Below are 22,506 nucleotides of genomic sequence, written 5' to 3'. Positions count from 1 at the left end.
AGGTAGGAGGATGGGCCTCCATAATGATAAAACCAGATGTTTATTTTGGCTCTTGCTGGGGCGTTGTTTCAATAGCCCCTTAGTCCCTCAGCCATTTCTGCTCCGCTGGGTCTGGCTGGGGGTCTCTCTCTCTCTCTCGCTCTCTCGTTGTCTTTAACTGAAGGACTTAGAAAACAGCATTCATACTCTAAGTCACATTGACTTGATGTGCACATGATTAAAGCCTCAGCAGTGGTATTAGCTGTAGGAGAAATCAGTCCTGAGGGGTCACAGCTCTACATTATGGGCATTCATTCAGTTTTTTTTTTTTCTCTTTCAAAGCATTTTGTATGTACTACAAGTCATTCATTTACACATTTCTGTAAATATAATTAGAAGTCGCTATGTTTGCGTGGACATCTTTAAAGGCTGCTTTTGTGGGTGCTGATGCATCTGTGCCAGTTTTCAAGGTGCCCTTGCAGAGGAATGTAGAAGAAATTTCCCCAGAATGGGGGCTGGGTCTGTTGTGTCTGCCACTTAAAAAAAAAAAAAAAGGTGGTCTGATTTACTGCTCTTCAGCCATCTGCAACTGCCAATTTGCTGCTCTTTCTTTACCACACCACCACTGAGGAGTTTTCTTCTTCTGCTTCTCCTTCCACCTTCCCTTTGTCCCAGTGCATCTCATTGAGTGCGCAGTAGGGGAGTTAAGCAGTGCTGAAAGTTTGAAAGAAGATGGATGAACAGTCTGAAAGAGTGCAAAAGAGAGTGAGAGTGACTGGGATTGCGTTCATTGGTCTGGATTTCATTAGCCTGTGGTGGGGCTCCTCTGCGTTGGATGAATGGATAGGATGGTATAACAGAGCACTGGTACCTCAGGGTACAAGGTTGAATGAAAACCATGGAGAAGTGTGTGCCTAGTGCTTTAAAGGAAACAGCGTTTATACACTAGCAATGCAAATATATTATATTGTTTTTTCTAATTTACTTGCATATATTAGGAATTTACAGTTGACAATCTGGCCAAGAACAGATACCCAGCAGTTTTTTGGCATCCCTTGATGAAAGAAGAGAAAAATATCGTTTAACTGACAGTGACATCATAAGGAAATGTTTTGGTGTGATTTGATATTTAGTTTTCATAATTTCTTCTGTGGAAAAACCCACTTTTAAAAAATTTATTGCTGTTTTATTGCTTTTAATGTGCTGCAACTGCCGTTATCCCTGTTGCCACCCACACCTTCATGTGTAAACCACAGCTGAATGCAACAGGTTTAGACTCGTTCTGTTAAAATAATTGAAAGTTATTCTGGGAAGCAGGATTTTGTGAAACAGATGAGATCCATCTGTTTAACTTCCTATAGGTAAATGTAATATGGGGTGGGGGGTGGGGTTGTTTTTATTTTATTAAGTTAGCCCATAATGAATTCAATATCTGGATTATTTTATGGATCGTAAGGGAAAAATGATGCTGGCCTAATGTGGTCGGAGGTGAATGAATGGTGGTTAAATAATTGTCAGGATAGATATATTTATTTTTGAAGTGTATTTTATAATAAGTTGCAGGGAATTTAAAAAATAAAATGCAAAATACACTACGTAGACAAAAGTCTTGGTCCACACCTCTTCCTTTTTCAGTCCCATTGCCACATGTGTGTAAAAGTACGTAAAAAGAAGCCAATGCTGTGCTAACTATATGCAACTACAGTGGGGCAAAAAAGTATTTAGTCAGCCACCGATTGTGCAAGTTCCCCCACTTAAAATGATTACAGAGGTCAGTAATTTGCACCAGAGGTACACTTCAACTGTGAGAGACAGAATGTGAAAAAAAATCCATGAATCCACATGGTAGGATTTGTAAAGAATTTATTCATAAATCAGGGTGGAAAATAAGTATTTGGTCACCTCAAACAAGGAAAATCTCTGGCTCTCACAGACCTGTAACGTCTTCTGCAAGAAGCTTTTCTGTCCCCCACTCGTTACCTGTATGAATGGCACCTGTTTGAACTCATCATCTGTATAAAAGACACCTGTCCACAGCCTCAAACAGTCAGACTCCAAACTCCGCCATGGCCAAGACCAAAGAGCTTTCGAAGGACACCAGGAAAAGTATTGTAGACCTGCACCAGACTGGGAAGAGTGAATCTACAATAGGCAAGCAGCTTGGTGTGAAAAAATCAACTGTGGGAGCAATCATCAGAAAATGGAAGACATACAAGACCACTGATAATCTCCCTCGATCTGGGGCTCCACGCAAGATCTCATCCCGTGGGGTCAAAATGATCATGAGAACGGTGAGCAAAGATCCCAGAACCACACGGGGGGACCTGGTGAATGACCTGCAGAGAGCTGGGACCAAAGTAACAAAGGTCACCATCAGTAACACACTACAACGGCAGGGAATCAAATCCCGCAGTGCCAGACGTGTTCCGCTGCTGAAGCCAGTGCATGTCCAGGCCCGTCTGAAGTTTGCCAGAGAGCACATGGATGATACAGCAGAGGATTGGGAGAATGTCATGTGGTCAGATGAAACCAAAGTAGAACTTTTTGGTATAAACTCAACTCGTCGTGTTTGGAGGAAGAAGAATACTGAGTTGCATCCCAAGAACACCATACCTACTGTGAAGCATGGGGGTGGAAACATCATGCTATGGGGCTGTTTTTCTGCCAAGGGGACAGGACGACTGATCCGTGTTAAGGACAGAATGATTGGGGCCATGTATCGTGAGATTTTGAGCCAAAACCTCCTTCCATCAGTGAGAACTTTGAAGATGAAACGAGGCTGGGTCTTCCAACATGACAATGATCCAAAACACACCGCCCGGGCAACAAAGGAGTGGCTCCGTAAGAAGCATTTGAAAGTCCTGGAGTGGCCTAGCCAGTCTCCAGACCTCAACCCCATAGAAAATCTGTGGCGGGAGTTGAAAGTCCGTGTTGCTCGGCGACAGCCCCAAAACATCACTGCTCTCGAGAAGATCTGCATGGAGGAATGGGCCAAAATACCAGCTACTGTGTGTGCAAACCTGGTAAAGACCTATAGTAAACATTTGACCTCTGTTATTGCCAACAAAGGTTATGTTACAAAGTATTGAGTTGTATTTTTGTTATTGACCAAATACTTATTTTCCACCCTGATTTACGAATAAATTCTTTACAAATCCTACCATGTGGATTCATGGATTTTTTTTTTCACATTCTGTCTCTCACAGTTGAAGTGTACCTCTGGTGCAAATTACTGACCTCTGTCATCATTTTAGGTGGGGGAACTTGCACAATCGGTGGCTGACTAATTACTTTTTTGCCCCACTGTATATGCAGAGCTTAAACCTCCTCTGCCATTAACATCAGCACAGAAACTGGAGTGTGAGCTTCATGGCCGAGCAAATCCTTTAGGTGTAATGTGAATGTGGCCAAGTATTTTTGTCCTAGAAAACATGATGCTGATGAGATATAGCATAATAATAGTGATTAGAGCTGGGCGATAGAACGATAACGATATGTATCGCGATATAACTTTTACTCGATAGAGAAATTAAGCTATCGCGATAGACCTCGCCGCTCTTGTCCTCTTAAAAAAAAAAAAAAAAAAAAAAAAAAAAAGGTCAGCCGATCCAAATTCAGTAGCGCAGAGCCGAACCAATCACAGCCGCAGCGTCACGTCGCGTGACTTGTTACGTACAGCACAAGTGCCAAGCCGCACGTGTGTTTGTTTGGGAAGCAGCCAGCGGGTAATGGAGCCAGCGCATAATGGAGGAAATGAGTGTGCCGACTAGAAAAATCAACCGAGCGTGACCGAAGAGAAAACAGATGATGGTTCCAACGCCGGAGAGATTGTCGAACGGAAGAGCCATAGAAGTTCCGTAGTGTGAAGGTATTTCGGCTATTTCAAGTCTGACAAAAAACAGAGTAGCGTGCACTGTAAATTGTGCCGAAAGCAAGTCTGGAAATACAATAAACTGGTGCATGCGTCACACTGTGCGCCACGTTATTGTTTCGGTGAAATGAATTTCTACAATACTGTTACTGTTAATTCTACTCTCTGCAGTGTTTAAATGCTTACATATACACACAGTTACTGTCCCTCCACACATACGACTCGGTTCTGCTTCTATGCCCCAGCTTTGTTTACTTTTTCCCACCGAGGCTTCTAGACTTCTGATTGGCCAACATTTCTGCACGGTTAGGAATCTAGCGCCACCTGCTGCTTTGGCATGTTCATAGCAGCGTTTTCCTTCATTTCTGCCTTTATGTGTGGACGGGATTATTTTTCAAAACGAAAACGGAAAATCTCCGTTTTCAAAAACACCCGTGTACGTGTGGACGTAGCCTCAGTCTCTGACTGGAAGCGCTAATTCGTCATTCGGCTTTTGTCAGACTAAAGTAACTGTTAAAACTGTTTGAAAAGCTCAGCTATACAACAAGGAGAGATTGAGAATTTCCTTTTAGTTCTCAGTTTATTTGATATTGACAAAAGTTAGTCAGTTTTGTCTGTTCTTCTGTAAAACAAACTAAGATTTATTTTTAGAATTAATATTTTGTTTCTAAGTGGAATTGACAGTTTAGTCTGTTTCATTTGTTCTATTTTGAAACTTAAACGCTTTAGCGGCTGCCTTTTGTGTAGTTTGCAATATTTGCCTTTATTTAGCTGAAAAAGTCTCATGTTCCTTAAGTACATCTACCCTGTTGAACTTATTATGGGAAATAAATATTTAAAAACAAGCTGCTGATTATTTCACATTTTACTTGTGAGCAACGGCACATTTAAATCTTACAAATATAGTTATTTGGCTTATATCGTGATAGATATCGTTATCGCCTGAAATGAAAAAAACATATCGTGATATGAAAAAATCTCATATCGCCCAGCTCTAATAGTGATAATGATTATGATGATGATAATAATGAAAAGAAGAAGTATAATAATAATAATATGCAAAACGACAAACTTCTTGAATCTTGAAAAATAGATAAATAAAGCTGAAGTTTATTTTAATGCTCTCATGCAATGTTGTACTCATCTGCTGTCTTTCTGTATTTCAATAACTGTTGTTACTTATCTCTCCTACTTTTCTTTTTGGTGAACATCTTTCAGTAGGGTTGCATTTATCGTTCTGCGCTGCTCTGAGTTGTCCGTTTTCAGCATTTAGGCGCGCGACAACATCCTGTTTATCTGTGCCAAGATGATGAGGTGGTGAAATATCAAAAACCTCTTTATTCAGAATTTCTGTGTAAAAGTTGCGTTGAGGCTGCTGCATCTCCAAAAGCATGTACAGATTCTCAAATTCTTTTGGTTGCGTCTTTCTTAAGCTAAAAGACATAATCTTGTGCATGCCTGTCTGTTAATGTGACTGCATGCAGTTCAGACTTGCACTGTTGAATCTGATAGGTTTGTCATTCAGACATGAAGCGGACCAGTTCAGATGCTGTCAGATTAATGGGGGGAAAAGTGCACATATGAAAGCACCTTTATTGGGACCTGGAAGGAAACTCTGCATGTGTTGTCATCTCATGTCTTTGGTGCTTTTGTAACTTCCAGCTCAGGTTTTGGTTGCTCTATTTCCCCCGTGTCTGCGCTCATATGGGTCAAAGCATGTGTGAAGGCAGGCAGTGTGAGGCCGCAGGGCACATGTTACTCGTTTAGTTTGGTTTTCATCGACTCCCCTCTGTGTTCTGTTGTTTATACTCCCCCCACTACTTTTTTTTTTTTCTTCTTGGCTTTCTCTCTTATCTTTTTATCTCTCCTTTGTCTCTGAGGTCCTTCGCTGCACTCTAAAATAGTTCATGTTTGTTTAAACATCATCCTTTTTAATTCCAGGTTTGTTTCATGAATCAGGCTTGTCTTATGAGTCTCATTACTTTAATGCTGGAGAAAACATAGCGGTCGGATGCTGTGTGGAAATTCCCCTTTGATGGCAGAGCCCCAAATCGAACAATGCTGCAGTATCCCGAAGAAGTCTCGTATTTCTTACTCGATCTGCACGGTCAAGAGCATTAGGAACTGGAATAGTCTGACTGAAATTTCAGCTCAGAGTAATTATTGATTGGATTAAAAAAAAAAAATTAAACAACTTTTATAAGATTTACAAGCGTTTGTAATTTGAACATATTTCAGTCGGAGGCAGCTTTGACGGACATAGTTTTAGGTGAAACCACGCTAAAATAATCACAACTCAACCCACAAACAAAGCATTTCCTCCACACTACATTTATACATTATCAGCCGATTTCTCTTTGGTGGTTTTATGGAGCAAGCCAATAGCCATTTTTGAACCAAAGTACACTTGCTTTGTTATCAGGAATTGCATTTCGGCCGACCACAATTTTCCTGAACGATGTTCTCATCCCTTTTTTTTTTTTTTTTTTTTTGTTTTGTGTGTCCTGTTCAGTTTCCAAAACTATTTGACTGCTAAAAACATGTTCAGTCACTGTCCTGCCTCAGTTTCTCCTCCAAACCGCCGTTGCCGGGGGAAAGTGAAAATGTTGTCAGACAGAACTTCTATTTCCAAACCAGTCTGTCAAGAACCAGTGGGTGCTAATGCTGCGGACTGATTGACTTTAACCGTATTCCAAACAATTTTTGTGTGTTTGCGCCATAGCCATAAAGTTTCCAGGGTTGCACGATGCGCCGAGACAATGACGATTATTTCCCGTCTTGAATGACGTGCCTCTTTTGTGTTTTTCTTTCAGCGACAGACGGTGTCTCTCCAGCCTGTTACCAAGATAGAGGATGTTCTTTACCACTACAGACCCCTCCAAGTTGAAACCTATGGACCCCCGGTGCCTGAACTGGAGCAGCTGGGCAGACTCGGGTACAGTTATTTACTCAGTCTCATTTAGTCTCAAGAACTCTGAAAATGTGGATTTTCTTTAAGTTCTTGAGAAATTTCCTGGAAAGCATTAAGCAATATGGCCGTATGGTATGAATAAAGATAAAGTTATGTCATAGTCAAAATTGTTCAAATATACAAGAGGACTTTATTACCAGTTTATACACAGAATACTGCTGGATTATTGTTTCTAAAATAGAAGTAATGAATTAAAAATATTTTCAGGAATGATCCCATCAATTTATAGTTCCATGTCAGTTACAGGAAATTACAGGAAATCTTGGGAAGGAAAAAGTATTTGCAATTCATTTAAATTATTATGTTTGAAAAGGTTTTGTTGTAGGTGTAGCGAGTAGCTGCCAGATGAGAGGTCTGCTTGGAAAATCTTGACTCTCTTCTGATTAACTGGGAGAGTGAAAGCAAAGTGAGGGTGGGGAAGGGAGGAGGGAAAGGGAATAACAGCCATCACCCTGCCACAAGCCGCCACAGTGCATCTGCAGGAGCGTCCATTAACACACAGGAAGTGCTTTCCCCCGACGGCCCCTTTGGGCCAATCAATCCACGACGCCATTGGTCCACTCCTCACCGAATGTAAGCTATCTATCAGCCAACCCAGCGCCCAGCCGTCTGCACTGCAACTGGCTGGCACTGCCCACACGTTGAGGGTGGCCTGTGTTTATTGGGTGATAGAAGCAAAGTGGGGTTATAGCTTTTTAATTTCAGGGGCAAGCTCAGTGCTTCACTCTAGCAGTAACTTTAATTTGGCTGAGACGTGCATATTAAAGTATAATGTCAGCGTGTTTAGGATAAAGGATTTCTAGTTTTATTGTTCCTTTTTTTGTTCAGGAAAAAGTTGCCATTGACTTTTGTTGCACAATCACCTGGAAAAGCACAAGCTGAAGGTGAAACGTTTCAGGAGAGTTTAAGCTGAATAACTGCTGCTTGTTTACATTATGTATTCAGTGAAGTGCTGAGGTTCTACTTCTTTTGGCCAGGCTAATCAATATGCAGATGAAACACATCTCACAATTTTTGCTGCATGCTGGAGCTCAGTGGAATGAGGAAAAGCAGCCCCACCTCCCCTAGTGTCAGCAGTTCAGGGGTCCAGGAGGACCGATGCTGGAGAGGAAGGACTCTGCCACAGAGATAAATGAGGCTCTGTTCAGTTCAGTGAAGAACACAAGTCCCTTTGGTGCAGGCTGCAGGCAGCGACACAGACAGCCCCCTACAGACAAACCACAACTCCCAAGATGCAATGTGCTGTTAAGTAAAAGAAGGGAATAGTGCTGACATTTCTGCGCTGCTGGCAGTTTGTGATTCAGCTAAGTTGGAGATTTTGCGATGTACATAGACGATCAAGCCTGTATACACACACGCCCACAGGGTGCCCCGTAAATGTGCTGTAGGCTTTATGTCACACACACTCACCTTTTGTTATTGGAGTCCCGGCCTTTTGGCCACAGTGGAACTCTTGCGATGTGGTAAATATTCACAAGTGTGCGTGCACAAGAGAGAGAATGCAGACAGCGTTGAGAGAGTGGAAAGTGAGTCCCCTGTGTAGAGCGTTGGACTACAGCTCCAGTCCTATGACCTGTGAAGGGAATTTGCTTTAATGTGTGACGAGATGTGGATGTGCCTGAGTGTGGATGAGGTAGAAGGGCCTGTGAAGGGGGCAGGTACTTATTTTAAAACACGGCTGTTTGTCTTGGTCAAGGCTCACTGTGACAGCAGCTCCACTGGTAATTTGTCTTGGACACAGCCATCAAGTAAAACTGGAGGATCGAGCTCATACACACACACCCCCCTCCCTGGTGGCCCCGGGGCCTCCAGGGCTCGTCTTTTGCACAGGATGTCCAGTCAACACAGGACTGAGTGGAGCCATGCCTTTTTTATGTCAACTTGCTCTTTTCTTCTGCACCACATACCCCCCACCCCCCTTCTGAGTGTCTGTCTTTTTCGTCTTGTCCCTTTGCCCCCCAAAAAAACCGCAGGAGCGCAGCACGCCTGCCAGGAAAAAGAAAAGCCACACCTCTTTCACCGTGTCTCCTTCTCTGTCAGCTGTACCTGAATAAATATGAGTTGAAGTGGACTCTTATATTAAAGACAGCTGCCTGGTTATAGGATGCATGTTCAGGTGCCTCCAAAAGTGCCCATTCAGCTTCCACCTCAGCATCTACCCTCTCCGCTCACATATACATATCGCGCTCTACAAACGCTCCTGTCCTGACGTGCATAGGTGTGTTTGATTTGCCACGGAGGATGTGACCCCCACTGTGTGAGGTTTTCTATAATGGCAGCATAGAGCTGCCCATCTCTTTGACTGGCACATACCCTGAGCTTTGCGTGAGCTGTCAGAGTTATGAGTAGACTGTGAATGTAACGCTACAGCCTGTACTCCAAATGTCCTGCCATGGCTCCTTGCTTTTATGTTGAACAGTAAAAGCCTTTAATAAACAAAATCAAAGTAAAAGTAAATACCGCTTTGGAGACACAAACAGTAACATATGATGTTTACATTGACATGGCTGCGATATGAATCCCAGCACACAGCACTGTGGGACTCGAGTAGTAGCTGTTAAACTCCTGCCGCCAGCTGACAGCCATAACCTTCAAACAAATGGATACATCACAATACACAGCACCTCAAAGACACGTTTACATTACACTTACAATAAGTTTTTGTGCATGAGCTCTTGGAGGCAAATGCTGGGGGTTCCAAAATAAAAAATATTATATTTTTGTTTTGCGTATGTAGATGAGCATCTGGATCTGAGTTTGTTCTCTACCAGAATACTTTTTAAGCGCTGACTGTGCAGGCGATGAAAGACTGACTGGGATCTTGGACAAGGACAAATCATATGGGGGGAAAAATAGGGGAAAGAGAAATTGGCTGCGGAGCGCTGAAAAAATGTGACTCAAACCTCAAGTGCTGACAATGAAAGCAATCCAGAACAGTTGTTTGTGTTGGCACAGGGTGCCCTGAAATTAGCCCATCTTTCTCTGACAGAGGTTGCTCAATGCGCTCCGCCAAATGCCAGTGTGTATAATATTTTGAAGTTTTGCCTCCTCCCCCACTCTGCATTGCTTTCTATAATTGGTGGAAAAAGTGAGGTTTTTCTCTGAGAGTGCTTGTCAGGCGTCCGTCTCTTGTCGGTGGGGAGAAGGGGAGCAGCTGAATGGACGGAGTGTTTAGTCTAGCGCTCCTCTCCTGGGGATGCACTTCTCTGCACAAGGAAGCAGTCCAAGGACCACTCTGTCTGAAGGGTTAAATAGGCTTAGGTAGTTTGCTGTGACCTTCATTCATTAACGAAGACAATCAGTCAGTTTTGTCTCCTGAACACTCAAGTTTGAAGTAGATCAATGTTCTCATGGACATACAGTTGCAGGAAGAAGTTCGAGCCTCTTTTGAAATTGCCAGGATTTCTAAATTAGCAGCTAATAAAATGTATCCCGATCCCCACCAAAGTCACAATTACAGACAATTTGATTAAACTAATAACACTCAAAGCCTTTTTCAGACATGCGATACGTAGCTTTGGTGGCTTCTCCGAGCATTTTGTCATTTAGACACTTTGAAGTTAATATGCATGACCGCTTCAGTAACACAGAGAGAGCCATGATACATGAGCAGTATTCACTACACACACTAGATGTACCCCAGCTTTTACAGGGTCACTGTTGTGCTAGCCACTGTAGATAATACAGTCCTGCACTAGTTCATCCAAATCTTATGCTTGTTGACTAATCAGACTTTATATCTGACCTATTAAGACTTCTAAAGTATCCATCAGGCACGCATGATTCTAAATTGACTCTGGCAGATAAATTGCTTAAAAGTCCATTTTAAAAAGCGCTATATGAATGTATGGATAATAGTAGCTTGTAAGTCACACTTGAGTTATACTTTTCATATGTTTACTGAAAACATTAAGTAATCACTTAGTGTGTGGGTTATAAAAAGTAAGTAAACCTTTTGAACATAATAGCATGTAACACCTCACTTAGGAGCCTCTGTCAGGAATTTCCTGTAGCACAAGCGTATTTTGCACCGTTCCTCCCTCTAAAACTGTTTCAGTTCATCAACATTTCTAGGAATTCTTCCTCAGACCACCCCCCCCCCTTCAGGTTTAACCACGTTTTCTTTTTTCTTGGCTTGTGTGCCAAAGTTCATCGTTGTCGTGTTGCGTTTACCAACCTGGCTGCTGCCCTGACGTTCTCCTCTAAAACTTTTGTGATTCAGTTTTGAATTCATTTTTCCCTCAGTGATTGCAAAAGGTTTAGACTCCAAGGTAACAAAGAGATAAAACTCGATGCTCCTTCCAACGTGCGGAAATAGTTTGGTGCATTTTTATTTTTTCAAAGCAGATTAATGTTTGTCACACCAGTACATTGTCCCATGAGTACTGTGGAGTATCTGGGTGGTCTGTGCTGCTCTAAAAAAAAAAAACCCAAACAAAACAAAAACTTGCAGTTTTTTTGGGGGGGGGGGGGTTAAATAAAAACACAGTGAACATAGATTTTTGGCGGGTTTTAAAGTGTCTAGCCGGGACTGTGAATTATTACTCCTCGTTTGAATAAAGAAATGAATAGTATAGCTGTTTGCTGAGAATGTGTTTGTACATAACTGTCTCTTAGCTGAAGCTCAGATCACATTTTATGAGTAATCAATGCAGAAATCCTGGTAATTACACAGGGTTCATGAGCCTTTTCTTGTAACTGCATAGATACACTTGGACACAGAGCAGTAATACATAAATCACTTGTGCACACACACAGAGACTAGCTATGTTTAACATGTACTTAAAGGATGCCTGCTCACTGTTCTGGTTGGAAGCCAGGGGTTAATGGCTCTCTGAGTGATGCTCTCCTTCTGCCTGTGTTCTTTAGCTTTCCACCCATCCCTTGGCGTCTGCGTGTTTATTTGAATAGTGTGTGCATCTGTTTGTTTGTTTGTGTGTTGACTTATACTGCATGTTAAGTGCTTCGGTGGGAGTGAGATATCCAGGATAGTCAATGGTGCCATCACAGCTCTCAGTTACCGGCAGCCAGCTTCTCTAGCCTCTCCCTGCTTGGTTGGCCTGACTCCAGGTCTGAACTCTCAATCTTTCCAGCTCTGGCCTCACTGGCCAAGAGCACAAGCAGTGACCCTGGATTTGGCTCTGGAAGTTAGCAGGGACCACTAAACATGGTCCATTGAGTGCTTTTGAATCCATTTCTGCCATCGCTAAATTAGAGAATATGAGGTTTACATTGCATACAAATCATTCTTTTCCTTTCCCTGCTTTCCTTTCTCACTCTGCGATGAAAGTGCAAGTCAGCCATGATATTTTTCTTTTTCTCTCAATATGCAGAGGCGAGGCGCTCCAGAGGAATCTGTAGAAACAGCCATGAATAGCTTTACCATGTAACCCAGATTCTCTGAGCCCTGCAAGGCATATATCCATCTGATGGGTCAGGAAGGGCCAGGGGGTGGGGTCAGAGGTCACTGACCGTGGGGGACTGAGGTGCAGCACCAGGATGTCAGGGTGCTGAGACTGACAGGAGGAGAATGATGGCACCTTGGAGAGACTCTCGTATGCTGGGCCACAAATAGTCATAGACCCTCACACTCTCTCCCACACAAACACAGCTTTGATGCTTTAAGTTATGAGCCGGAGAGTGAGGCACCAGTGAGTGTGACCTCAGATGAACTCTTTTGAGAGCAGTGGGCTTTGATCTACTTTTACTACTATTAGATAATGTCTCAAGGCCCATATTTTGCTCTCACTGCGCCAATTACAATATTCTCTGACGCTGCCAAACAATACCGTTTATGGGAAACGGTTTATTTTGCTCTTGCATAACAGTGGGACTGTTTCTCAAATACCTTGGAGTTGTCACCATAACATAAAGGTGGACCTGGTTTCCCAGAGATCTCCTATACGACACAGTCAATGCACGTGCCATTGTCTTGTTACTAGATCCAGCATTGCTAGTAACGATATAGTTCAATGAAGTGCTTCAACGACCGTTCAAGTGTCTCTACAGCTTAGATCTGATAGCTTGACTGCAGCCATGAGACACAGATTTAAAATTTGCATAACCAAAAGAGAGTATAAAAGTGTGGGAGCCTGAGGCCAGCTATTTGACTTGCAAACCTGTCTGTGTCAACAGAATGCCCCATCTTTATTTAGAGCACATATCCACCACCTTACTTAGGGTCCAAGTTCCTTGCACACACAGATGCGTACACTTCTTGTTACTAACTATATCAGAAACTGAGTGGAGTGTGGCCACCGTCTGATTCACCACCAGCCAACACCCAGACCATTATCCTGTCTGCCTCAGTAAACAGACCATTAACAGACAGAGCTGGAGGAGGCCACATCACTATTGTTTTCCCTCCCATAGATCTGTGCAAATATTGATTTTCTCTTGAAGTATGAGGCAAAATAAGCATGCACTGTAGTTGACTAGAAGCTTTTTAGTTGCGGGTGAGTCATTTCTGACCCAAAGAGCGGGCGGAAACGGAGGGAGCGTAACAGAACGACCGAAGGGGGAGGTCCGTTTGTCTAGTGTGTATTCTGGTCATTCGAAAGAGGCCTGCTTTTAGTGTTATTGTTTCCCCTCTGGAGGCAGACCAGCAGTCTCCTTGTGAGATCAAGCCAGGCCAGGCCCAGTCAGGCTACTCGCTGCCAGCAAAGGAGACAACAACAAGCAGGGAACTCCAAGGATAACAGCCTCTCTTGCTTTCAGATTTATTTGTATCACAGCCTAGCGGCGGCAGGGTCAACACCCAGTGGAGGGTGAGGTGATGTCTCCTGCCTATTTTAACACACTGATCTCTGTAGTGGTTTGCATCCATGCACTGTCTAGAGTTGCACGCTTTGATTTTGAGTCTGATGGGGCTCATAACTATGCATACACACAGACTGACTGGAATTCTGCGCCTCTCCTCTGCTCTTCATCCCTGGGGCAAAGGGTCCAGTAATGTACAGGGGGATTAACTGGCTCATTTTTCCCTCTTAAGAGCTGGAGAAACAAAACAAACTCCTGTCATGTGGGGCTTAGCTGTGGGGACTTGCCACACACACCTCAGGGGAGGAGGTACTTCTCCACTGTGACGTATGAATTAAACCCTCCTCCTGTGGTACCTTTCCTTTTCCTTTTTTTCCTTCTGTCTCTCCCTCTTTATTATTTTCTTGTTTTTCTTCCTAATTGAAATCCTCTTTGCCTTTTTACCAGTGCCTCGGGGTCTTTTGTAACTGATAACTGCATACGAGACCGCACCCCCCATGGGAAAAGGCTTTTCTTCCTCTGTGTATCAGTGATCTATCCACTGAATGTTACATCCAACTGTCAAGGCTCCTTTTGCTCTGTGTATGGGTGTGTCTTGTGCTAGCAGCCATTCACTGGTCAGCATATGTGCTTCCATTGTGTACAGCCCCATTTGGTTAACGATGACACTGATGTCATGTCATTATCCTCCCCTCTCCCTCTTTCTTCTTCTAAGCTTTCCAGGGGGCAAAGTTATCAAGTGGCAGCTCGGGAGACAAAAGAAAGATGGTGTGTGTGTGTGTGTGTGTGTGTGTGTGTGTGTGTGTGTGTGTGTGTGTGTGTGTGTGTGATGCTTATACGCTTCTCAAGGCTGCTGCAATTAATTGTGAAGGTGGCGGCCTAGCCAGTCAGCCAGCCTCTATTGCCCCCATCAGGTTGGATATAGGAGGTGCAGGGCCAAGATCTAAGAGCTCAAGATGAGTCGTGACAGGTGATGGCTTAGTCCAGGAAGTGTGGCTGAATTTGGGCAGAAGTTGCACTGAAGTTGCACTATCTGCTTTTATGGTGGCCACCTCAGCAATGCTGCCCTTCATAATGAAAACAAGCGCACCTCTTAATTATCACTGATAGCAACAAGCTGCCTTCTCGAGGACAGGCTGTCAGTCACTCCACACGAGAATGTATTTCTATAAGCGTTAATGTCAAGTGTCACCCAAAGCTTCTGTTAACACTCTAAACATGGTCTCTCCTTAAGAAGGTAAGTGTTAGCAATACTCTCCTCCCTCTCCTCCTCTCTTGTGGGATGCAGAGACTATCAGTGGTGATGATAAGACGCATGATAATGGATAAGAGGTTTGTATGCGTCTGAGGATATGACGTAACCGCACTGAGCCCCCCTCAGACACACTCACGGAGCACAACTTGAGATAATCTGGTAGACGGTGGATAGAATAATGGCCAAGGATCTCACTCACACACACTTGCATGTCCCAGAGGAAGCTGCATTCAATGGAAAAGAGTGTGACCTATGACCCACAGTGATGAAAGACTGCTGTTGACAGATATAGTATACCTGTGAGAGTTCTCTGTGTTTGGCTTGTCTGCGGGGGTTTTGTTTCGTAGACCACAGCCTGGACCAATTCACACATTCTCCTCTGGTTTAAAAACTCGACTCCAACGGTTCGCTTTCGGTATCGATACAAACAGCTCTGCCGTTGGATAAACATGTATTCAAGCACATGTGAATCACGTAGACGCGTACACGGGGGGCATGAGCACGCATCGCACATCCACACAATGCGCTCAGTGTGCTGTGTGTCTCTCACAGGGGTACATTTTCTCTCAGGGCAGAGTGTAGGGAAGGAGGGGCAGATTGAGCAGCAGTGCTGTGAGTGAAACCGGAGCTGCCTGAGGAATGCAGGGGGTGTTTTGGGAGGACTGGAGAGTGGAGTTTAGTGGGTGAAGGTGGAGGTGGGGGGGTGGTGACTCGAGGGGTTGGATGGGTGATTAGGGGGTGACAGCTGAGTGCTGACCCCTCTATAATGACAAATCATCTGGCAGGTGTGTGGTTCTGTACAACACACCCCCCCCCCCCCCCCCCCCCCCCTTACCCACCCAAACTCCCATCATTCCCAGGCCAGGAATCCTCAACTGCTGCTGCCGGAGCAAAGCGCTAAAGGAAGACTTCCGGACATTCACACCGTCGCCCTGCAGACTCATGACTTGTCCTTTAGAAGTCCGCAGTAGCCTGTCCGCTGCCCTCTTTGTGTATTCAACACACAAAGTTTAAGCTCCATCTCTTTAAGAAACATAGCTAATGAGGCTCCAGTCCTTGGAGCAAGACGGGGTAGAGTTTATTGATTTATCTGTAGATGTTATTTCTTTTTCCCCCCCTTCCCCCCCTTCCAGTGTCGGTTCAGCTGAATACAGAGTTTATCTCCCGGGCAGCCTGAAAGTCATTGTACCCTGTTTGAGCCGTGATTCACGTTGACGACAGGCTAAATCCAGAAAGCGTCTGATCTTTGGTGCTGTAAAAACAAGTGGTGACCCCGGATCAGCGATAGGTCTGTAAAATCAGACAGGTGTCAGTCTGAGCTCTGCTCTCAGGTCAGTAGTGTAGGAAGAAGTCAAGACTTGAGAATTTCATGTATGTAGGAGCCTGTTTCGCTCCTTAAACTTGCCGCATGGTAAACAAGAATGTATGAAAGCAGCCAAACCACACAGAGTGGTCTGCACTGAGCATTGTTTAAGGCTGATTCAGATTGCTCTTCTGTCATGTGCGTCCGCCTTGTGGTTTGTATGTTGATTAAGTGTCTGCTTGGCAAAATAGTCACTGTGGCATTGCAGGCCTCTTTTCTTTTCCATCAAGCTCAGGCTTCCACACATCTCCTCTTAATCTAATTCTAGCCAACACATGGAGTCTAGACAAGAGGCCCAGCGCAGCCTGCACCTCCTTGTAGTATCTGTAGTTTTTCCCCTTCAGGGTCCCAGCTTCGCAGCCATTTCCCTGAAGAACCCCAACACCCTTCGCTCGGGAGCGGCGTCCCTGATCCAAACGCAAAGAGGAGCCACACATTCTCAGCTGGAAATCGCGCGGAAACCCGCCGGAACATTTCACCACTTATCTTTTCACTTTGAATTAGAGATGGGGCTCTGCAGTGTTTTCCAGGCAGCAGGAGTGGAGAATACTTTTTCGGGGTCCCGTCAGGAAAGCCTCTGATGGTTATTAGCATTAGCAGGAGACATTGCCCAGGTATTCAGAGCTCCAGACCCAAGTGGAAAAAAAACACTGTTAACTCGGAACTGTTTTGATCCAACCGCACATGGCTTCTTAAAGCAAAGGGTAGCAGCAGATGGTGAGAGTCAGAGGTTGAAAAATAATGCAAGCACTTATCAGCTGTTATGCTTTTGTGAATGCTAAAAGAAATCAAGTAATCTTGCTGTGTGAGAAATCTGCAAAAGCTCCACCTTTTTATGTAAATTATACTCTTAGACTTGTATATGAGGGAGTTTTCCATATGGGGAATATTACAGTATTGTTTACTTAAAGTCATGATACTTTTGTTGGAGAAAATAACACACATCACTCCTTGGAGTCAAACCTCGACCCGACCCCCCTTTACATATTCCCTTGTGACAACTGCAGTCCTAACACTCACACTGTGTCATACTGTGTCATTCAGTCGTCTTCATCACCTGCACCCGTCCTTTCCCGCCTCCCCCTTAGCGACATAATGGGCGAGCCCAAAGTGACCCATATTTACCCAATAATACGAAGCTTTGAAAAGACCCATATCGAGTTGCAGCTAATGCTCCAGTGGGGCCCGGAGAGTGAAAGATGTTACCGGCCGAAACGGCTTGGGTTTCAGCGCCCTGCGAAACAAAAGGCAGTCCAGTCCTCGGAGAGAGAGGGGGGGGAGCTGATGGGGTGAAGGAGCATTGGTGCACACAGTGTAGCAGTAGTGTTCAGAGGGGAGCAAAGCGTCTATTTCACAAGTAATTTTTTTTTTTCGTAAGTTGGTGTTTGGCTAAAAAAAAAAAAAAAAAAAGCATTCTTGTTGTTGCACGTCTTCTGTTGCTGGTCTGTCCTGTCAAGTACAGTCATGTGAAGTTTATCTTTCAGCTTCACTTACATCTAGCCTTTATGGGAAGATGTGGATATTATCCGCCGAGTTAATGGAGCAGAACTGAACTAACCTCGGGTGTTAGGGGTGAGCGGAGGGCAGGCAGGGTTAGTTTAAGAGAAGAGGGTTTGTGATGATGATACCCAAAGGTGATTTCCCCCCATATCCTCCCCTCCTTCCTCTTCCCAACCCCCTCAACTACACTCTTCCTCCCTCTCCTTCATGTTCTCTTTCTGCGCTCTCTCCCTCTCTCCCTCCTTAGGGGCAGGCAGGTATAAAGTTACACAGAGCTCTCAGCTTTCTTGGAAGGAATGACCACATGAGTAGCTTGGGGATTAGATTAGCAGGAAGAGCAGACTTAGCCAGGCTGTAAATAGCCCACTTTTTTCACCATTAAAAAGGCCCAGTACAATATAATCAATAGATAGCACTCATCTGATGCAGGAAGCCATATGAGAAGACCTCCCTCAAGTGCTCTGAAGGACAGGCTACAGCAGCTTGGGCCTAATGAAGTTATTATTAATCACTGGGCCTCCTGTTTTGAACTTGTGTGCCGTTTCTCTAGTGGTCTTTGTGTGCACCGTCTGGTTGACATTTTGTGCTGTCCTCCTTGTTATTTTCACTCTGTTGTGAGGTGTTTGTGTTTTTAATGTCACAGACATGCTACCAAGCATGTTTCACCTTCATTTTCAATGTTTTTATTGGGTTCTTAGGAACAACAGAAAGCAAAATCCGATCTATGCAGCGAGTGTTATCGCCAACACCTTTTCCCCCCTCATCCAGCTCTCATTCACATACACCTCGGCTCTGTCAGTCTCTCTGAGCCTCCCTGCAGGTGTTAGGTTTCTCTGTAAAGCAGCCTGAATGAGCATGGAAATCAGAGTGCTGTCTGTGCTCTTGATTCACTTTTCACTTTGAAGTTTCCCGAGCTCACAGGAACAGGGGCCACAAAGCCAGACTCGTGTGAGGGCTTTAGACGCCTCTGCCAGGACTATGGCAGGACGGGGGGGCGTGAGAGGTTTGGGCAGTATTGATGGGCAAGGCTACGTGTTGTCTGGATCGCTGGCGGCCTTTGCTTTTTTTTGCTTTGTAGTAACACGAAAGAGAAAACAGTACGGCACGCTTTTTAAGCGCACAATACACACTTGAGAAATTACTCGACTGGGAAGGGACGGAGCACTTAAGTAGAGAGGCAGCTATCACTGTGACTGTTTTTTCTGCCCGTGCACAATTGTGAAAATAAACAGTGACGTTCGCGTTTGCTTAAGATCCCCGCAAAGGAGGTTTGGCAGGATACATCTGTAAGCACTTAGAAAAAATAAAAACGGCTATAATACTTTAATAGAGCCATGTCGGAGAGACTTTTAGGCACAAGGTGTTCCACTGTCGGTGTATGTCTACGTCCGTCTTCGCTGATCTCATCAAAGGGCCAAAGGGTACCAGAGAGAAGGAAGGGAAAAAACCTTCAAAAATAAACTTAAACTCAGGCTACATTCGCAGGAAGAGTCTTTAAAAGCAGCCTTCGGGGTGCCGGCCAGGCAGATTATTTCTAACATATCCAACCTGCGTTACTCAGCAGAGCTTTCTATTTGTTCTCAGGTATCTGAATCACGTGCGGGCTGCCGTGACTCAGGACACAGCTGGAGGATACACCTCAGGTTTGGCGTGTTATCGCGCCATCCAGGACGCGTTCAGCGGGCTGTTCCCTCTGAGAGGCTGAAGAAGCTGCTCCAGTTAGAAATGTGACTGAAAAGACCTTAAATATTGCACTACTACCACTACGCTGCCGTGGGTGGGGAGTGCTCTGACTTATATGTATGTTGTATGTAACTTTTTAAATTTTGTGCAAACTTTATTTTTTAAATAAATGGCAATGAACACTGAGGTTTTGTCTATCATTTTGCAGATTTATTTTAAAATTAAACGCAGGCCAGAATTTAAAAAAAGAAAATGCAAATGACTTAGTCACAAAGCTGAGCCGTGACTTCTTCAAATAAACAATATTTAAGTGCAAAAAATAAAGTCGGCTCCTACGCTGATCCTCATGGTCCTCATTGTGCCAAGTCGATATTTATCCTTACGTTGCATTTGTAGTTTCTTCACACTTCTGTCTCTTTGAGGCTGGCTCTTCAATTTGTTCTGTAGACAAACAGAAAAAAGCATCATGGAAACCATCTCTGTGCCAACGTTGAAAATTAGCTCTGGAATTTCAGCACATATAACAGTGCAAACACAGGTATTTAGTATTTAGTATTTATTTATTTATTGTCATTGTCAAGAACAATGAAATTGCGTTTGGGGCTTCCATACAACCCAAAAAAAAGAAGAAAATAATAAATACCCCTTAAAACCCAAGTGTACATATTTAACCCAGTGTGACTCCAATGCAATAAGACAATCCTTAGCAATAATGTTCGTAGAAATTCAGACAAAGACCTGAGAAACATGACAAAATACAACAATGCAACCCATTCAATATTATTGTACTGTGAGATATGATATCAGATATGATAGTTATCTATTTAAGAAAGAGGGGGGGGGGGCAGGAGGGGGAAGAGAATAAAGATATGATGCACCAATGCAGACCAGTTCATTGCTATTAAGAAGTTGGATATGGTTATTGTCCGTGAGAGGGGGGCAGAGAGTTCAGGTATTCATGCTTTACTTTTAATTGTGTCTAAATTATGGTCACAGAAATCATCCCCATGCATGCAAAATTCACACTATGGGCTAAGTAATGTCTAAGTAAAGTGGGAACTTAAAATGTTATGACAGAAAACTGAGGAAACATGCTTTTCTCTTGTTTATTTTCAATTCCTCTTCTTCCTACATTTATGGGATGTTTGAGCCTTTTCTTTTGGAAAAGACCTCATAAGGAGGAGTGATTCCTTACCTGACTCTTCAGCATCACTTCCAAAGAGGATATCTTTAGGGAGTGTGAACCTTACACACATCATATCTTTGTTAGGAGCCACGTTGCGCACAAAATGCACAGAGCATCGGTTCTTCAGAGGGAATCCGAGGCTGCGGGAAGCTCTCTCCACCACATCTGTGTCAGGGTCATCATCTTTGGAGAAGCCGTAGCAGTGCACTGTAGGTAGGTTCTCGTCACAAGGAGGCTCCTGGTGGTGCAGGAGGCCCCTGAACGCATCCAGGAAGTCCAGAGCTAAGGCAGGCAGGTTCATCACCACATGAATGGCAGATGTTCCCCTCATCAGTACAGGCAGCTCCTGCTTTAAAGGTCCCCGGATGAACGCCCTGCCGTCCAGATTGAAGGCTCTGACTTTGCTCTCCACCTTGTTGAGTTTGCAGTTATGCTGCAGCCATCGGTAGGACTCTGGGTTGAGGTCGTTGGCTAAGATGCTGGCACCTAAGCGAGCAGCTGGGATGGCGAAGGGTCCGACGCCAGCGAAGATGTCAAACACAGTGTCGCCGCGCTTGACGAGCTGCACCACCCGCTGGTGTTCTGTGCTCAGCCGAGGGTTCCAGTACACGCGAGAGAAATCAAACTCGTACGTCACCCCGTTTTCTTTCACCTGGATCGGGATCGGGACAGCGATTAGCCTGTGCACTGAACATATGTAATAACAAGTGTGAAACAGAGGGCTCTGTGGAACTACACATACTTTGGCGACCATGTTCTCCTCTCCAGCCAGCACTTCCATCTTAAAGTTGCGGTAAGTGGAATCGATTATGTTCGTCTTATTGACCACACAGGTGACACCAGGATTTTTGTCCATGATCACCTGACCTGCAAGAGAAGGCACAGAAAAGAAGCCTTACTGTAAATTTGGAAATGATGGGTGATCCCAGCTGATCCACTGTTTCTGTTAGCTGTATTTAGTCAGATGTACTTGTCATTTTGACATTTTAAGACACAGGTAAGTTTGGGTGACACATTAAAAAAAATAAAGTGAATAAATAAGCAGAGACGTGTAGATACTTCAGTTTGTAATAAAACCTCCCACTGTCCAGGCAGCAGCCTCTCACCTATGAGGTTCTTGTATGTGAGCTGGTGGTCCCTCAGGTTCATGTGTGCGATGTGGCCCACCCGACTGAACGCAGAGGTCACATCCTGACCTTGGGGAAGCACAGCCTCCAGCACTTCTTCGCTCTTCAGGTTGTCATAGGTCAGCTTCAGCTCATAGTAGTGGAGCTCCTCACTGACACTGAACGACCTCAGAGCCTCAGCTTCAGTCTCACTGAAGGAGCTCGGCGAGGAGACTCTGCGAGGGTCCAACAGGACCAAGCGAAAGTCACTACTCTGCTCTTTGTCCTGAACCACCCTGGGCACACCAGGGCGCTGGATGCTCGACTTTTTTAGGCTTTTGACTACTTTGTTTAAGACCCCAATGGGCACCCGTAGAGCAGGGACTGTAATAGTCTGTGTGAAGGCGTCTTTGTCCAGAGAGGTCATACCCCGGACCTCTGGAGGGGGTCGGTACAGTTTAGGCTCCATTATGGGCTTCACAGCCAAGCAAGGATACGTTGCAGAGCAAAAGCAGCGGTGCACAGTGGCAGGATTCAGGCTCCTTTGAGTTTGTGCAGATACAAAGATCCTGCCGAGAAACCTACGAACATAATAACGCCGTAATAATCAGGCAGAAAAGAAAAAACATTCAAATTATCAGAACAAAGCTTAAAACAAAAGTATACAATTAACCACTAACGATAAACCAGATCCAGACAGCTCACCTCAACATCCTCCGATCGCAGGCATGCTTGAACTACGTCATAAGACGTCGACCACCGTCGAGCGGTGATTGGTCAAGCGAGCAGCGACTCGCATTTTGATTGCACGGTGTAATTTCTGACGTGTAGAA

At 44.4% G+C, this 22,506-nt stretch overlaps 2 protein-coding genes across 2 annotated transcripts in view; one reads left to right on the top strand and one right to left on the bottom strand.

Annotated features, from left to right (window-relative positions):
* The window catches only part of mnat1 (MNAT1 component of CDK activating kinase), a 35,168-nt gene extending 15,601 nt beyond the window's left edge, over positions 1–19,567 (top strand). Inside the window, exons 7-8 of the mRNA XM_085256806.1 lie at positions 6,664–6,785; positions 19,283–19,567. Of these exons, the coding sequence (XP_085112932.1) occupies positions 6,664–6,785; positions 19,283–19,403 (243 nt within the window). The 3' untranslated portion in view covers positions 19,404–19,567. The remainder of the gene's footprint in view (positions 1–6,663; positions 6,786–19,282) is intronic.
* An 8-nt stretch (positions 19,568–19,575) lies between these two features.
* Positions 19,576–22,476, bottom strand: trmt5 (tRNA methyltransferase 5). The gene is made up of 5 exons (XM_085256805.1): positions 22,379–22,476; positions 21,674–22,254; positions 21,310–21,434; positions 20,577–21,219; positions 19,576–19,822 (listed from the first exon to the last, which is right to left on the bottom strand). The coding sequence occupies exons 1-5, from the start codon at positions 22,384–22,386 to the stop codon at positions 19,761–19,763; spliced, it is 1,419 nt and encodes a 472-aa protein (XP_085112931.1). The 5' UTR covers positions 22,387–22,476; the 3' UTR covers positions 19,576–19,760.
* Between the last annotated feature and the right edge of the window lie 30 nt (positions 22,477–22,506).

This window comes from Mchenga conophoros, linkage group LG19 (genome assembly GCF_057382185.1).
Source record: "Mchenga conophoros isolate Kocher_MC1m ecotype Shallow Benthic linkage group LG19, M_conophoros_male_GT1.1, whole genome shotgun sequence".
Classification (NCBI taxonomy): Eukaryota; Metazoa; Chordata; class Actinopteri; order Cichliformes; family Cichlidae; genus Mchenga; species Mchenga conophoros.
Note: the sequence above shows the minus strand (reverse complement) of the source record. Positions and strands in the feature narration are given on the sequence as shown.

What these genes read in the sequence shown, in the direction of transcription:
- trmt5 (XM_085256805.1), bottom strand. An exon ending in AGGAGAACATGGTCGCCAAA is followed by an intron (nt 21,220 to 21,309) that starts GTATGTGTAGTT and finishes ATCCCGATCCAG; the next exon opens with GTGAAAGAAAACGGGGTGAC. An exon ending in AAGTGATGCTGAAGAGTCAG is followed by an intron (nt 19,823 to 20,576) that starts GTAAGGAATCAC and finishes GTTTGTCTACAG; the next exon opens with AACAAATTGAAGAGCCAGCC.